Source organism: Pelobates fuscus, chromosome 4 (genome assembly GCF_036172605.1).
Source record: "Pelobates fuscus isolate aPelFus1 chromosome 4, aPelFus1.pri, whole genome shotgun sequence".
Classification (NCBI taxonomy): Eukaryota; Metazoa; Chordata; class Amphibia; order Anura; family Pelobatidae; genus Pelobates; species Pelobates fuscus.
The window spans coordinates 8,367,177-8,385,157 of NC_086320.1; the positions used below are offsets into that span (position 1 = coordinate 8,367,177).

General features: G+C 40.8%; 1 protein-coding gene across 1 annotated transcript in view; it reads left to right on the top strand.

Annotated features, from left to right (window-relative positions):
- The first annotated feature begins 522 nt into the window (after nucleotides 1-522).
- The window catches only part of LOC134607675 (cytochrome P450 2C3-like), a 33,949-nt gene continuing 16,490 nt past the window's right edge, over nucleotides 523-17,981 (top strand). Inside the window, exons 1-4 of the mRNA XM_063450218.1 lie at nucleotides 523-681; nucleotides 8,196-8,342; nucleotides 12,181-12,341; nucleotides 17,076-17,249. Coding sequence (XP_063306288.1) covers nucleotides 558-681; nucleotides 8,196-8,342; nucleotides 12,181-12,341; nucleotides 17,076-17,249 — 606 coding nt within the window. The 5' untranslated portion in view covers nucleotides 523-557. The remainder of the gene's footprint in view (nucleotides 682-8,195; nucleotides 8,343-12,180; nucleotides 12,342-17,075; nucleotides 17,250-17,981) is intronic.

Sequence of the window (17,981 nt, forward strand, 5' to 3'; positions counted from 1 at the left end):
TTACAGACAGGGCCCTCTCTACCTTTTGTATTTGTCTGTGTATATTGTACGTTCTCCACTAATTGTACAGCGCTGCGGAATCTGCTGGCGCTTTATAAATACCAGTAATAAATAAATATATACCATAGCGTAGAACCGAAAATGGCCCGTTTTCTACAATACATCACATCCATTTTATGGTAGTAGATTTATATCTCATATAAATGCCACATAATATGGGAATCAGAGATTCCAATTACACATTTTAATGAATCAAGCTCTTGGACTCACAAACTTGTAGGCTGCAATTCTAGTATTGAGGACCCAATGAGAGTCCTAGAAAGACGACAATGATCTATGGCCCAGATGTCCCAAAGTCCATTATAATCCTATTAGAGAAACGGAATCATTAAAGAGACAGATAGAACTAAGTTTATCCCAATTGTTTGTTTTCATTATATCTTCAGTGTTTTTATGAAAAGCCTTCATTGCTGTAAGTGCTTTATAACCATGTTCTCTCTATATGGACCTGTTTGCAGCTCCGTAACAAATATGGCCCAGTGTTCACTGTTTGGAGGATGACGGAGCCCATTGTGGTTCTCTGTGGTTACGAGGTGGTAAAGGACGCCCTGATGAATCATGGCGAGCAATTCAGTCAGCGCCCCAGGATCCCAACATATGTAGTTTACAATAAAGGATACGGTAAGAATAAAACTCTTCTTTTTCTATCTGATAAGGCAATAAAACTGAAAAGGAAATGCAAATAAACCAGCTCTAGAACTGGGCCAAAGATCCTTAGTGCAGTAAAAGCTCTATACACGTTATTAAATCTATAAAACCAAAGTAAATGGACAATAAATAAAGTCCATCCCACAGTTCTGCAGACATTGCAAGATGTGTTTCACCAAAATCAAGCTTTCTTAACCCCATTTAGATGTTCCCGGTTGGGCTCAGATATACAGTGTGTATGATCATATTGCCAGTCGCTTGATTGGTGGACAGTGTGACCATGCTCTCAATCATCAATCAGAAACCTCTTCTTCCTGGATACATATTGATAGTATTTACAATTCCTTCTTTCAAGCTGATAAAGCATATTCACACATGTACGAAGAACACTGATCACATGGGGTCGATGGACCAAGTCATAGGATTATTAGAAGACTTTAACTGGATAGTTGTTCCGATTAATCTGAGTATTTAAGCGTAAACAATCCAATAAATATATTACCAACACCATAAAATCCAAAAATTAAAATGCAGGTCACAGGTTACACCATTATTTACAATAAACATGTGTTTTTCTATCCAGAAGGTTGCATTATAAAAGATGTAATCTCATTGCAAATCAGAAACAAAGGATAAGAAAAGGGTTTATTGTCTAAAGTCATTTTATTGAAAGTGGCCCTTATAATATACCATTTTCCTTAATATTAAAAATGACTAAAGTAGATATAATTCAAAGGTAATAATAAAAAATTAACAGTAAGAAGTATTGTTACTATAATATATTCCAAGCTATCTCCAGCTTGACATGCACATCCCCAGTGAATATCTATAGAAATGAGGATGTTATGTTTTTTACCTTATAGTTCAGAATTTAAAAACATATAATATATATAAATTCAAGTAGAGATTGTAGCCGTATTAGTCCAGTGATGTAGATGTAAAAGCCAGATAAAAGTGGTATGTTGTAATACCTTTTTATTGGACTAACAGAATTTTTTATTGACAAGCTTTCGGGAGAACCTCCCTTTCTCAAGTCTAAAGCATTTCTGAGCAAGACGACACATAGAATTCAAAGTTGAGTTGTGATCCAGGGGTTAAAGCGACATGAGTGAGGATAAGACACGGGTTTGATAGAAAATAGACACCATTCTTGCAGAGGGTTGTAAATATCTTGTGTGAAGATCACAACGTGAGGGGGGAGAAAGAGAAAAAAAACAAGCGAACAGTGCAGAAGATGGTGCTAGAAGGGGAGAGTGAAAAAAATAATTACTTATTTTAAAGGGACACTATAGTCACCAGAACAACTACAGCTTATTGAATTTGTTCTGGTGATTGGATCAGGCCACCACGTCTGATGATGTCAGCAGACAGCTTGTTTTTCTGAAGCAAACAGCATGCAGATCTACAGCTTCAGGTTTAAATACAGTAAGATTTTACTATATGTTGCTATATTTATGGAAGCATGAGGGGCCCAGTGGGGCTAGATGGTGGTTTTAACACTATAGGGTCAGGAATACATGTTTGTGTTCCAGACCCTATAGTGCTTCTTTCAGAATGCATGAATTCCAGGGCCGGATTAACATAGGGGCTGATGGAGCTGCAGCTCCAGGCCCAGGCCCATGGAATAGGCCCATTTAAAAAAAAAAATAAATAAAAAAAAAAAAATATATATATATATTTTTTTTTTTACACACTACTCTAGGTTTACTCTTAGGTTTGCCATCTGACTGGTATTTTACTGGTTTGCCACCTGACTGGTATTTGAGGCTGCCTGGCCGTGCCAGTATTGCAGTAATACCGGCAATACAAATGCAGGTATTTTTCTCAGAATAAATGGAGATTACTCTGCAATACCAGCACCGGCCAGTAGGGGTCACTGTGTGTGGAGAGAGGCAGGTATAGGAGGTTACAGCATATCCCTGCCTCTCTCTACTACTTACTGATCCGTGGGGGAGCAGCAACACAGCACAGAGTCCAGACAGCAGCTCTACAGCTCAGGTAAGAGAGGGATGGGGGGAAAGGCAGCAGGGACACACGGGGACACTGCGACACTAGGGGACACTGAGGCACTAGGGGACATATGGGGACACTGAGACACTAGGGGAAACAGACACTAGGGGACAAATGTGGACACAGACACTAGGGGACACTGAGACACTAGGACACATGGGGACACAGACACTTGGGGACACTGGAAAACATGGGGACACTGAGACACTAGGGGACACTGGGACACATGGGGATGCTGAGACACATGGGGATGCTGTGAAACATAGGGACATTGGGAGACACTGAGAAATTGGGACACAGAGACACTATGTCCCCGTTTCTCCCCATGTCCCCCATCCAGTGTCGCTAGTGTCTCAGTGTCCCCAAGTCTCCCAGTGTCTGTGTCCCATGTCTCTCAGTGTCACTAGTGTCCCCATGTGTCCCAGTGTCCCTATATGTCCCAGTGTTCCCATGTCTATGTCCACAACTGTCCCCATGTCTCCCAAGTGTCTGTCTCCCAGCCAGTGTCCCATAGTCTCCCGGTGTCCCCATGTCTCTGTGTCCCTAGTGTCTTAGTGTCCCCAAATGTTTCAGTGTCCCCATGTCTCCCAGTGTCTGTGTTCCTAGTGTCTCAGTGTGCCTAGTGTCCCCATGTCTCCCAGTGTCCCTATATGTCCCAGTGTCCCCATGTCTATGTCCACAACTGTCCCCATGTCTCCCAGTGTCTCCAAGTGTCTGTCTCCCAGCAAGTGTCCCCAGTGTCCCCTAGTCTCCCAGTTTCCCCTAGTCTCTCAGTGTCTGTGTTCCCATGTCTCTGTGTCCCTAGTGTCCACAAATGTTTCAGTGTCCCCATGTCTCCCTAGTGTCTCAGTGTCCCCATTTCTCCCAGTTTCCCTAAATGTCTCAGTGTCCCCATGTCTCAGTGTCCCCATGTCTCTGTGTCCCCCGGTCTCTCAGTGTCCCCGGGTGTCTCAGTGTCCCCCGGTCTCTCAGTGTCCCCCGGTCTCTCAGTGTCCCCGGGTCTCTCAGTGCCCCCATGTCTCACTGTGTCCCCAGTATCCTAGTGACATGGGGACACACTGAGACATTGGGACACTGGGAGAAATGGGGACATTGAGACACTGAGAGACTAGGGGACTGGGCGACATGGGGACACTGACACTGTGATACCTAGGGACACTGAGACACTGGGTGACTTGTGAGACTGAGACACTGTGAGCAATCCACCTATACAGCAGAATCAAACTGTGAGTAGTCTGTTGGTGATTTTACAGAATTTTCTCTGATGTCACTCCTTGTGATTATACAAATGATTAAGGCTGGTATTTTTTTCCAAGAAAGGTGGCAACCCTAACTACTCTTCACATACTCTTGTTTAAAGGAGCACTATATGGTCAGGAACACAATCATGTATTTCTGACCCTATTATGTTAAAACCACCACCCTGGCCCCTTCTTGCCTCCCTAAGTATAGTTAAATATAACTTGTATTCAAGTCTGCAGCTGCTGGCTCTGCCTCTGAACTGACTGTCTGCTGACATCATCAGAAGTGGTGGTCTGAGCAAATTACAATACTTCCCCATAGGATTGGCTGAGACTGTCAACTATGCAGATCAGGGGCAGATCCAGCACAAGTCCAACATAGCCCTGGCCAATCAGCATCTCCTCATAAAGATAAATTGAATCAATGCATCTGTATGAGGAAAGTTCAGTGTCTGCATGCCGAGGGTGGAGACACTGAATGGCAGTGCTGCACCCTAGGCAGTACTGCTCCAGGAAGCACCTCTAGAAGCCATCTAAGGAGTGCCCAGTTGAGTTATTTTCTCTGAAAAGACAGTGTTTACTGCAAAAGGCCTGGATGGAATGATTCTACTTACCAGAAAAAAATACAATAAGCTGTAGTTGTTATGGTGACTATAGTGTCCCTTTAAGTTTGGAAGCTTAAGAGGGATGTATGGGAACAAAACTTGTGTGGACTGGCTGACAATAAAATTAGTTTGGGTAATGCAGACGCTGGTCTCTCTAACACTGTGGCATGTCCCCTTTCTTCTACACTCACTACATACACCTTTTCTCTGTCTCAGACTATATACCAGGAACTTCTGCCTGCTAGTAAGAAGGTAAGGAGACAAGTGGACATGTGAGTGCTAGGGGACCGCCCTTAGAAAGCATGGAGTGAGCGCATTTTAGGATGCATTTATGTCAAGCTCAGGATGCTGCCTGCATAGTATGCCCTTAGTTGGACAGCCTGCAGGATTGGCTGGCAGCCTGACATGCATTCATACCAGGCTGTCCTTCAAATTCTTTAGACAGACATGCCCCCTTTTTGGGAGGCATGACTGTTTTAGTGTTTTTGGTCAATAAGATCCCGTAATTAGGCCCATCATAATTGTCAGCACCAGGCCCAGTGTGCTCTTAATCCGGCCCTGATGAATTCCAATCCAAGAGTTACAGGATATGCATGAAAGCCTATATCCAGCATACACAGACACACACGTACATACACACAAGTACATACACACTATACAAATTATCAGCGAAGGATTTAATGAGCTCCCTAAGTTGTAATGTATATTCCTTGGTGGGGTCTTCATACATTATAACTTAGGGAGCTCATTAAATCTTTCCCTGAGAATTTGCATCTAGAACTGCAATCACTCATACCAACTAGTCCCAACATGGGCACTTTCTATATGCTTCCCAAAATCCACAAAGCAGGTAATCCTGGAAGACCCATAATTACGGGAATGGGAACTCTCACAGAGCAGATCTTAGGACCGGTAGAAAATACCCTAAATCTTCTAGTCACCAACACAAACAGCTTCATAAAAAACACAACCGACTTCCTTAACAAACTCAGCCAAATCACCTGTGGCGAAAGTAACCTCAGCACTTGTACTTGGAGGGGCCTGCTTGCCAGCCTCCTGCCCACAGACTATGGGCCCGGCAGGGAAACCTGTAAAAAACCTGTAAATTCCTGAACCCCGAGATTCCCCAGCTATTGCAGGGCTGGCATTGTCCAAGTGCCAGACCTGCAATGTGCCTGCAGACCGGCGAGAGCGATCAGAGATCTCCCTCCCCGGTCCGCAGGCACTATGCTGGCAGCCGACAGGGGAGGGAGAGAGCCTGATCCGCCAGTGGAGAGAGGAGCCGGGAGCTCAGCCTGCAGCTGAGCCGGGTTCTACTCTCGCGAGCACGGAGCGCGGGCTAGAGTTCACCTCACCATCACTGGGACCACCAGGGATTCCCCACAGGACCACCAGGGATGGAGAAATGTCCCCCCTCCTACCAGTAAAGGTAAGAAGGGAGGGGGGACATAAATATATTTAATTTTATAAATTCTTTATTTATTTTTTAAAAATCCGCCCTACCCTCCTCACCACACATTCACACATTGCCCCCCCATACACTGCCCACACACATACACTGTCCCCACATACACATACACTGCCTCCACACACACATACACTTCCCCCACACACACATACACTGCCCACACACACACTGACCCCACACACACACTGCCCTCCAATACACACACTGCCCCCATACACACACTGACCCCATACACACACTGGCCCCACACACACATACACTGCCCCCACACACACTGCCCCCATACACACACTGCTCCCACACACACACACACACTGACCCCATACACACACTGGCCCCACACACACATACACTGCCCCCCACACACACACTGCCCCCATACACACACTGCCCCCACACACACATACACTGCCCCCACACACACTGCCCCCATACACACACTGCTCCCACACACACACGCACTGCCCCCATACACACACTGCCCCCTCACACACACTGCCCCCACACACACATACACTGCCCCCCACACACACACTGCCCCCATACACACACTGCTCCCACACACACATACACTGCCCCCATACACACACTGCCCCCCACACACACATACACTGCCCACACACACACAAACACTGCCCCCCATACACACACTGCCCCCCATACACACACTGCCCCACACGCACACATACTGCCCCCCTATACACACACTGCCCCCCACACACACACTGCACCCCTTACATTACACCACTGCTCCTACGCCCTACTACAGCCCCATATCCCAGCAGACCCCAGGTAAGTTGTCAAACTGTTCTTAAACGGTTTGACTACTTACTCTGGGAGGGGGTCCCGGCACTACTGGCACCATAACCACTACACAGAGCTGTAGTGATTATTGTGCATGGATTATTTCTTTAAATAATATAAAAGTGCCCCTCCCAAGATCAGTCTCTGGATCCGCCACTGCACACAGCCAACACACATATGACAAGCTATTGCCATGCTATGACTGGGGAACTTCTGCTCCCTCACATTCTCCCTCAGGACTGTATGGCACCAGCAGAGACATACTCACCCTGGGTGGGCACACACTGGGATGTGGGCATGTTTGTTTCATGGAGAGCTGAGAGGATAGACACCATGACTGACTAATTGATATGGTACACCGAGCTGATCCGGCAATACATTGAATAGAAATCACCTTGTACTTTTAATGGGGGGCAGTAATACGCTCAGATACTGCACCCCCATTCCGCTGCACCCTGAGGAACAATAATGCAATATGTTTAGAAGGAGGGCCAGGAAACTCATCTTTAGTGCTAAAAAAGGTTTTCTAGTGAAAAGATAAAATAAATGAATCATATGTATGCTAATTGAGCTAATTGCCTCAGGGAGATATAAGAGGAAGGACAAGAAATACAATTTAAAAAATTAAGCAAAATAATACACATAATATAATTGGAAAAATGTAAAAACTGTATAAAAAATTACAAACTTAAAGTGCTATGTTAAGACTTTAGGGATGGATGGTTTCCAGGATTAAGATCTAATTTATCTCTTTTTAGTTTATTTTCTCTCCAGTTTCTTTGTATATGTGTTTCTATATCAAGAAATTCAGAGTATGTGTGATTCTATCTACATAGCACAATCCACATGGGCACCTAACCAAGGCATCAATTTAATATTGAAGAATAAGCTTTTCAAATGATTTAATGTGTTTAGATTAACTTTTAAAGTTATTTAATATTATTACAAATATTTTGATATATTTTATATATTTTATTTATTGATATATCATTTAAAAAAAATAATCTCTCCAGTGTGTCGTGTGACTTTCCATGACCCAATAAAGTTAGCCAGGTTTCCTTTACAAACTTTGCCTGAGACACAGTTATTTACTAACGTGAATATTTTAAGGTGAATTTAAAGAAGAGAAGTCAACATGGAAACTAAGCTGAGTGGAGTTTTCCGGTTCGCCTATTTAAATTTGAATTAAATACAATATGAAACTCTTTAGTTTAGTCAATACAATTGAGAATGTTACTTCTGTGATGCATTGTGACAAATTATATTTATTTATTTTGTAGTTTTTTGTTTTTTTTTTAACAAAGAGAATGGTTTGTTTTCCATCACATTTAGCTAATCCCCTGTTGTTCTCCTCCTTAGCGTTTAGTAGTGAGTGTGAATTCTGGCGCCCAATGCGTCGCTTTTTGTTAAGCGCATTGAGGAATTTTGGGATGGGGAAAAAGATCATGGAGAACCAAATTCACGAGGAGCTGTGTGATCTAATCTCTGCCATATCCCAAACTGGAGGTGAGAGGGTTGTTCTATTAAGTGATTATAGGGCTGGATTAACGTGAGGGTTAATATACTGCTCTGTAAGGAGGTACTATGCTGTCAGGGCCCTCCTTAGGAGTGTAACTGTGTGTGACTAACGGTATGTGACTGCCTGGCTGTGTGTGACAGTCTGCCTATGTGTGCGACTATAACTGTGTGTGACTGTCTGTCTGTGTGTGACTATGTACAACTGGAAACGATAGGTTGGAGAGGACCCTGCTCAAACGAGCTTACAGTCTAGAGGAGGTGGGGTATAAAACACTGTAGGACAGCTATATGGGTTTTTGCTGATATATTCTTGAAAATGTCTGAAATTCTCTGTTCCACCCAACCCTAAAGCACAGTAACAGAAATTCATACGAGCAGTCTGTAACGGCACCCCCAGGCATAAAAGGGGTTAAAAGTCGTTTAGGAGATATTCCCCTTCCAGATATACAGGCAGCTACCAAAGACACCAATGCGCCAAACAGAAAACCGTATGAATGCCGGAAACAGCTGAATAGGAAAAACCATACGAATAGGTTTAAACTCCTAGCAGTCAAACTGGAACAGCATACAATAAATCCCCCCAAGAACGAGACAAGGCTTCCGTTTTCAGGGTCAAGCAGGAACAGACAGAGCTGTGGGTTTATTGTTCTTATATACACATTAGTACCACCCACAGGGTTTTGGAAAACAACCAATAAACACGTACAATACACTCAGACACTCCCACACAAAATCCTCCCCTCTGCCTGTGATACAATTACCTTACACAATTACCTTACACACAGGCAGAGAAATACAGTTTTTCCACATTATGCATAACTTTAAAAGTATGCATCACATTCACAAAAAAAACTTAAATTTTCAGAATCAGCATACTCCAAATACAAATATACGTCAAAATCATACAAATTGGTCCAGTGGTTCAAAAAATAGATCGTAGTCCTTTGTTACCAAATGAAGCATGGCTTTTCTGCCAAAACCAGTTCCACAGAGTCTTCTATCCTGGAAATAATTCGGAAGTAATACAATTATCTCCAAGGACAGAGGCAAAACTCCATTGAACACATGGCAGCAAAAGACAATAAAATACATAAAAATATATAACTGTGCAGCCATTGCATAAAACAGGTACATTCAACATATTCCCAGATAGCTCAGATCTGAGCGCGCCTTATCACTGAATGGCGCTCATACCACACACATACAGTTCAATTGCCATGGAGCCAAAGTCTTTCCCATAGTCTTTCATAAAACGAATGGGCTCCATGTGATAGCTATCTGGGGTATCACTGTTCTAATAGGACAAGTACCGAATTACCCGGCTTTCATGTCTTTGCAGGGGAAAATTAAGCATTTCAACATGAGGCCACAGTCTAAGGAAGCAGGCGGGCAACCAGGCTCCTCCAATGCACAGTGGCAAGATTGGTCTCGTCACACAGTTATTCTAATAATTCAGAATTTAAGCCCTGAAATAATATTTCTGGATAACATTTTAAAATGATTTTACATTTTAAATAATATTTTTATTTATTTTTTGATATATTGATACATTTTTTTTATATATGATGCATTTTTATAAAAATCATAAGCTTAAGCCTTAATTCATTTGAATCAGCATCAGTAAATATTCATTTCTGAAAGAAAAAAAACCCTTTCTGATTATTTATCTACTAGAATTCCCATAGACTTTAATCATGACTTCTGCAGATAAATCATTGAAAGTTTTTTTTCCTAACAGAATGGCATCATTTCTGATGCTGGTAAAAACAAAAGTCTCAATTTCGAACAATTTCGAACTATCCCAAAATATTAAATAACGGCCAAAACACTGTACAGAAAGTTTATTCAAATTCTAATGTAAAACAGATGATGCGATGACTCTCAAAAAAGAGCATTCTAAAATATGACAATCAATGCATCTCTATGCAGAAAGTTCAGCGTCTTCATGCAGAGTGACCCAGTAAGCACCTCTACAAACATAGAAACAGAGAATGTGACGGCAGATAAGAACCATTCGGCCCATCTAGTCTGCCCAATTTTCTAAATACTTTCATTAGTCCCTGGCATTATCTTATAGATAGGATAGCCTTATGCCTATCCCACGCATGCTTAAATGCCTTTATTGTATTAACCTCGACCACTTCAGCTGGAAGGCTATTCCATGCATCCACTACTCTCTCAGTAAAGTAATACTTCCTGATAATATTTGTAAAACATTGCCCCTCTAATTTAAGACTATGTCCTCTGGTTGCGGTAGTTTTTCTTCTTTTAAATATAGTCTCCTCCTTTACTGTGTTGATTCCCTTTATGTATTTAAATGTTTCTATCATATCCCCCCCTGTCTCGTCTTTCCTCCAAGCTATACATGTTAAGATCCATTAACCTTTCCTGGTAAGTTTTATCCTGCAATCCATGAACCAGTTTAGTAGCCCTTCTTTGAACTCCCTCTAAGGTATCAATATCCTTCTGAAGATATTGTCTCCAGTACTGCGTACAGTACTCCAAGTGAGGTCTCACCAGTGTTCTGTACAATGGCATGAGCACTTCCCTCTTTCTACTGCTAATACCTCTCCCTATACAACAAAGCATTCTGCTAGCATTTCCTGCTGCTCTATTACATTGTCTGCCTACCTTTAAGTCCTCAGAAATAATCACCCCTAAATCTCTTTCCTCTGATGTTAAGGTTAGGACTCTATCAAATATTCTGTACTCTGCCCTTTGGTTTTTACATCCAAGTTGCATTATCTTGCACGTATCCACATTAAATGTCAGTTGCCACAACTCTGACCATTTTTCTAGCTTACCTAAATCATTTGCCATTTGGCTTATCCCTTCTGGAACATCAACCCTGGGACATATCTTAGTATCATCAGCAAAAATACATTATTATTATTATTATTATTATTATTATTATTATTGCCATTTATATACCTTACCATCAAGACCTTCTGCAATATCACTAATAAAAATATTAAAGAGAATGGGTCTAAGTACAGATCCCTGAGGTACCCCACTGGTGACAAGCCCGAGCTTCGAATATACTCCATTGACTACAACCCTCTGTTGCCTGTCACTCAGCCACTGCCTCACCCATTCAACAATATTGGAATCCAAACTTAAATATTGCTATTTATTGATAAGCCTTCTATGTGCAACAGTGTCAAAAGCCTTACTGAAATCTAGGTAAGCAATGTCTACTGCACCACCCTGATCTATTATTTTAGTTACCCAATCAAAAAAATCAATAAGATTAGTTCGGCTGTCTGAGAAGTTGACACTAGAGGTGTTTCTTGGCAGCAATGTAAACACTGCATTTTTTACAGAAAAAAATGTTTTTCATTAAGTATCTGCAGGGACATATTAGACTTACCAGAACAACTACAATAAGCTGTAATCGTTCTGGTGACTATAGGGTCTCTTTAATATTTTTCATAATAAATAATTTTCTAAGTGAATCTAGCTATTAGATTGCTTGAAAAGTATTTAATCAAGGCTTTAATGTCTTTCTAACATTTCTGGAGTAGAATATATAAAAAAGAAAAAGCTACAGATGTTCGGTTAAATCACCCACCGTGTTGCCAAGATTGGACTCGAGTGGGTAATAAAGGGCCTAACCCTTAAATATTTAAATAGACACACGAATAGAAATCCAGCTCCAACAGGAGTTAGATATCCGAAGATTACCACTAGAGTTAGCCATTCATTTGAGATAACAATAGCGATACCATTAAAATTAATTTGAAGTAGAATATATTTGTTCAGTAATATCTGTGAGGTCTGTCTCTCCATTTGGAAAATTCACACTTCTTTTTCTGTGTCTTTGTAGGAAAAGCCTTTAACCCCACCAATCTCCTGGGATCGGCTGTGAACAGCACCATCAGTTATATTCTGTTTGGGGAAAAGCTTGATTACCAGGACCCAAAGTTGCATGAGCTTATAATGGCGATTAGAAAGCACATTGGAAACCCACTCTCACTGCTTAATCAGGTACAGAATAATTTGACAGCTAAATTACATACAAACAATAAGGAATACACTCAAATTCTTAGCGATCATCAGGCAAATTCCATCTGATCAATGACTCCTACTGTAAGCATAGCCATCTTCAGGCCTTGGACTCACAGCTTAAGTAATTCCGTACTATTTATTGGTTGTTGATTTATGGTTTAGCAAGCTGGACTGACCAGTATGAACCAGCAAAGGGGAGACCAGCTAAAGGTGATTGTGGAGTTGGCCTGAATGACTTGTTTCCTTTATAGCTCCAGGAGGTCAGGAATGGCCAGTGCTTTTGCTGCCTGGCTAGTAAACTACAAAAAGTTATCATATTTCTCCTCAATATACTCTTTCAGGATATTCACATAACAGGCGCTTTACACCTGGTCCTGCTTACCAACACAAATCTGACAATTAAGGCCTCAATTGAATATGGTTGGATAAGATTTGACATAAATTAGCCCCACACAGCAAACACAGTACAAGATATTCCCTTGCTTTCAAGGAGTGAATGCTCCCCCCAGTTGGTAGTTACTATCTTCCGAACGTCGTACGTACGTATAGCTGGTTGGGAAGTGGGACAGGCAGCGGCACAATATTTGACGGGGTTCGTGCGAGTGTATAGCTCAAAAGAAAAGAGGACAAAAGATGAGCTTAATATCGCAAAAACACTCAGAGAATTAACAAAAGGAAAAAGAGAGAGTGGAGTGTATTAAACACTGGATATAGGGGAGTGAAAGTATTATTAGAATATTAAAACTTAACTTTTATTAAGAGATTAGTCCTAAAATATATTTAAACAATACATATAGAAAAATACAAATAAAGAGAAGGGAGATACGTCTCCTGAACCTAATATCTAGAGAGCAGTAATGATCTGTGTAGGAATATATTAAGTCAAATATATCCAGTATAATACCTATAGGATAATCACCACAATTAATAGATATTAAAATATAATTCCTCTAAACTGCCACCACTATAATACAAGCCCTATCTGTACCTTCAAGGGCACCTAGAAAAATATCCCAGTGCTAGCTCTGTTGCTGAGACTCCGTTCCTCCTAAGAATCTAAAAATGCTAGCTGAAATACAACAAACGAAGAAAAATTATCCCATCTGGCAAAGAATGATAGTTCTATTAGGTATCTATTCCTGGTCTCGTTATTAGAGCCCCTGACATGCGCGTTTCGCTGACAGGCTCATCAGCTGAAAAGAGTTCCAGGAACTCAATGACAAGTACCGCTGCCTGCGTTCCGGCCACCCAAGGGAAGCACACATTAATTATTACCCTTACGGTTCGCACGTATGTTAACTGCTGTTCCAAGGTTCTAATGAGGTACAGGGGTGGTCCTTGTTCGAGAGTCAAACTAAGTAGGTCCGGGTACAATATGAAAAGTTAAATCAGTTAAAAGGAACAGCACGTTCCACCACAATGTCCATAGTCGCATTAAGAGATATATGTATCCAGAGATAACACGAATCTGTGGAGGAAAAAAATGGCACAGAAAGTCTGCTAAACTGTACCAACCTTCACCATGCACCTGGTCAGTAATGATCCTCATCTTCTGTTGGCATACCGCTCATTGCCCAGGAGTATTAGCCCACAATAAAGCTCATCGTTTGGTCCTTCTAGGAAGCCTAAAGAAAATAATCTGTAACAGTGTAATAAAGTTATGCCATGGCCACCTATACCCCAAAATCGCACAACTCACCTTGTAAGGGGACATGCACTCTGTCCCACAGATACCACACCATATATTCCCACATGGTAAAAAAAATATATATATTATACACATGCAAACAAATACAGATACAAATACATATATATCAAAAGATGTGCATAGAAAAACGACACATAAGAGCATACATGTAAAAACCATTAATATTCAGATTTATAATAAATTCATATAAAAGACATGTCCATGCTAGGAATACCTAAACCTAAGCCAGGTATCACAATTCAGTTTAATATTATAGGGGTTATAACCAGAATTGAAAAAAAGGAAAAAAAAAAAAGAATATATATAGCCCTTTCAGGATTAACACATCCATCTTAAAAATCAATTCGATCCAACTTGATCCCTAAATAGATGGGTTTTGATACAATGTCTTTTTATTAGTTTAAATTGGTTTAAGGGAATATTAGCCACAGTGGAAAATGACAGCTGTCTTTGAGAGTGTAATTGTTCACATCTACCTTTTTAAAACATGTTTTAATTAAAATGTTATTGTCTTTGATGTAAATTTATAGATTTACAAACTCTATTTTTGTCTTGCTGTAAGTGATCTTTAAATAAATACATTCCCCATCTATGGTCCTTCAGATGTGGTACAAAAAAAGTCTAGTTGTTCTATATTGACCTATGTAGACAAATTATTTGAAAAGTGTGGCGGACCGCCTGGCACCCTGACCAGGTGCCTCCGCCAATTGCTGCTTCCTTAGTGCTTACTGAGTACCCCAAGCACCGCACCAGACACCATCAGCACTGTAGTCCCCACTTCCAGTGTTACAGCTTGGCTGGAGTCTCGCTGTCCTCCACCGACCCTGGACCCAAGGATCCAGCTTCCAGTGGGCAGACCTCTCCTACTCCAGAGAGTGTAGCAATATGCTCTTTAACCCCTTAAGGACCAGACTTCTGGAATAAAAGGGAATCATGACATGTCACACATGTCATGTGTCCTTAAGGGGTTAAAGAACAAGTGATTATAATCCCAGGGTAGTATTGTGATATAGCAAAATGCCCAGGGTAGATACAGCCGTTTTCCCCACACATGAGATGAGACTCTATGTTGAGGGTAAGCAGGAACTCATTTATTGGTAGCCACAACTGGCCTTATATGCAAGTCCCCATGCAAGGGGCACTCCCTCCTGGACCTGAGAGTAAACCACAGCAGAAACAAACACACGATTACATTGGCTCTCAGATCCAGGACACTCTCACATATAACTAGGTCAATCCCTCCTCTGTACCTGGGAGATAATCGAGTCATTTATCTCCAGACACAAAAACACACATTTTTTTTAAAACCTCCAAAATACTTTCAACACAAAAAATCCCCAAACATCCCCTGATAGCCCTGATCTGGGTGACCAACAGATCAAAAAATCACCCAGATCAGTCCAGGAGTTCAGGAATTTCCTGAAAGTCTTATTTTTTACCAACCACTCATGGTCCTATGCCCAAAACCATTCCAGAGAATTAGGGCTTGCGGTCGGTCTAGTTCGGTAGTTTGGAAAACAAACAAACTACCGAACAGAGTCAATAGTCTTACCCTGGAGCTTGTTCCCCTCATCCAGATGAACAATTTCACCGAACAGTGCCCTTTTAAGTTGTATAGAAACAAACGCAGGCGATGATGGATGTCCAGCGGTATTCGGGAGTTTCTGTGTCCGATTTTAGTTCCATGAGATTCATGCCCAAACACCGCTGCATGCGTTCCTGCGAACAAGATGACCGCCACCTCATGGTTGTCCATAGGAATTGCGGCCACCCAGACTAACAAATAGAACACTGCGGTGAGAACCGTTCCAAGTTGTTAATAGGTGTTAACACGCTCCCGGGTGGTCCCTGGTTTGTGCGTCTGTTCGGTTCCGAACAGGATAGCAAAAAGGCACAAACAAGGTCTTTTCTGAGCCTTTTTGCATGGCCCATAGTCCTGAGGCAGGAGGCTGGCAAACAGGACCCTCCAAGCACCAGTGGCAAGGTTATTTTCACCATAAAAAGGTTTTTATAACAAGTTGTGAGTATTTGAAAAGCTTATCAAAAATACTAAATCGAAGCCTTTGTCAATTTCATCACAAATGTCTAGAAATAGCTCTTTAAGAATAAGCAATACTCTTGTCAATGATTCCAGAGTCCAGAAAGAGATAGCAGATACTGTAACCTCTTTTACATATAGAATATGCTACTCCTAAATTGCGAACTCAGAGGAAAATCAAGGAGTAACTAGGAGTTTGACTTAAACAAAACTGCGCTAATGTAATTATGGATTTAATAACCCAAATACACGCATTAGAATGGAGATTCAAATTTCACTTCTCTCTGGAAGATACAAACTGATTTATTAGAACCCTTAGATTATAATGCAAAATGCAGTATTCTCATAGTAAAAGCAAATTTTCTGTGTTACGAGCTAATACTCTGAAGAAGAGATTACTGTCAACATTTATCTCAAAAACGAAGAATGGACCTGGGAACTTGAGCCACATTACAAAGGAGATATTGGCGTTTTGTATTTTTAGTTATAATTCCAGAAAACCCTCCATGCAGGAAGATAAACGTAATCATTATTTAGGACAGACCCTACATTCCACAATTTCTATACATTTCATAAAATACCCATACCTTATTTCCCGAACGGATCAATTTGTTACGATGTAGATCAAAATAATGTTATTTTTCCAAATTAATTCGTTTGTAGAAGAAACACGTATTTGCACAAATTTACAAATTACTTCTCTCTCTTACATATAATATTTCATATAATTTGGAGCAATTTTTCAATACAATTTGTGGTTCATTGATCTCTGATCATTGCCAATATCATTTATACACAATGCGGGATTTTGCCTACAGCCATAACAGACAGGTGTTGGGTTGTAATTGATGGATAACTATGTTATTCTCAATTAGTACATGCTGGGAACTGATTATTGTTGATATTGATTGATAACATTTTGAAAGAAGGTGCATGGGTGTGATGTATGCATTTTCTGCCTTTTTAGATATGCAACGTGTTTCCAGTTCTCCTGAAACTCCCACTTATAAATGACAAGTTATATAAAGACACCTTTGATGTACACAACTTTGTCAGAAAGCAGATTTCTCGACACAGAGAGAGTGTGGACTTAAACTCACCCAGAGATTTCATGGACTATTTCCTGGGGAAGATTAAAGAGGTAACGCCACTGCTTGCTGAGACACGCATCCATTTAATAATTCTGATTAAACTTTTCACATCATTTTTAATACCTATGGATATACTTTTAAAATGAGTTTTTCCAAAATATTAAATTATCAAGCAATATATCATCGTATATAAAAGATATATCTATATGTCAAAAAATACCTAAATGTTAAAATATTTCTCAAAAAATTCAATCATTTTCAAAGTTTATCAAAAAATCTGAAATCATTTGTAAAGCTTATTTAACAATACTGAAATAGATGGTTTCCATATAGAAAATAGATCCGTAGTGAAGGGAAAAGTAAAGTCAATCTAAGTTGAAGTGGGACAATTAAGATTTGGAATTCACTGTCCTCCATTCAAATATCATAAGACAAGTATTTGTACAGCCCAGAGGAAACGTAACTTGGAGGGTTGGCTTATCGTTTTTTGCAAATCAGTGCATTTATAAGAAAAAGAGAATGAAGGAACATGTTGAATGGACCTCCTAGCAAAATATCCTAAAAAAAGGAATTATCGGACATCATAGTGTTTAATGCTTCTGTTGTTTTCAATAAGTACAATAACTATGAATTTTTAGAGTTAACATTTAGGGATATTTTGCTTCTTCATATCACGATACCTGTCCCTCGCAGCACAGTGCGAGAGTAGATGTTACGTCTCTTTTGTGTTTTGATGCACGCAAGACGTTCCCCACTCATCCCTAGCTTCCTAGTGCCTCATT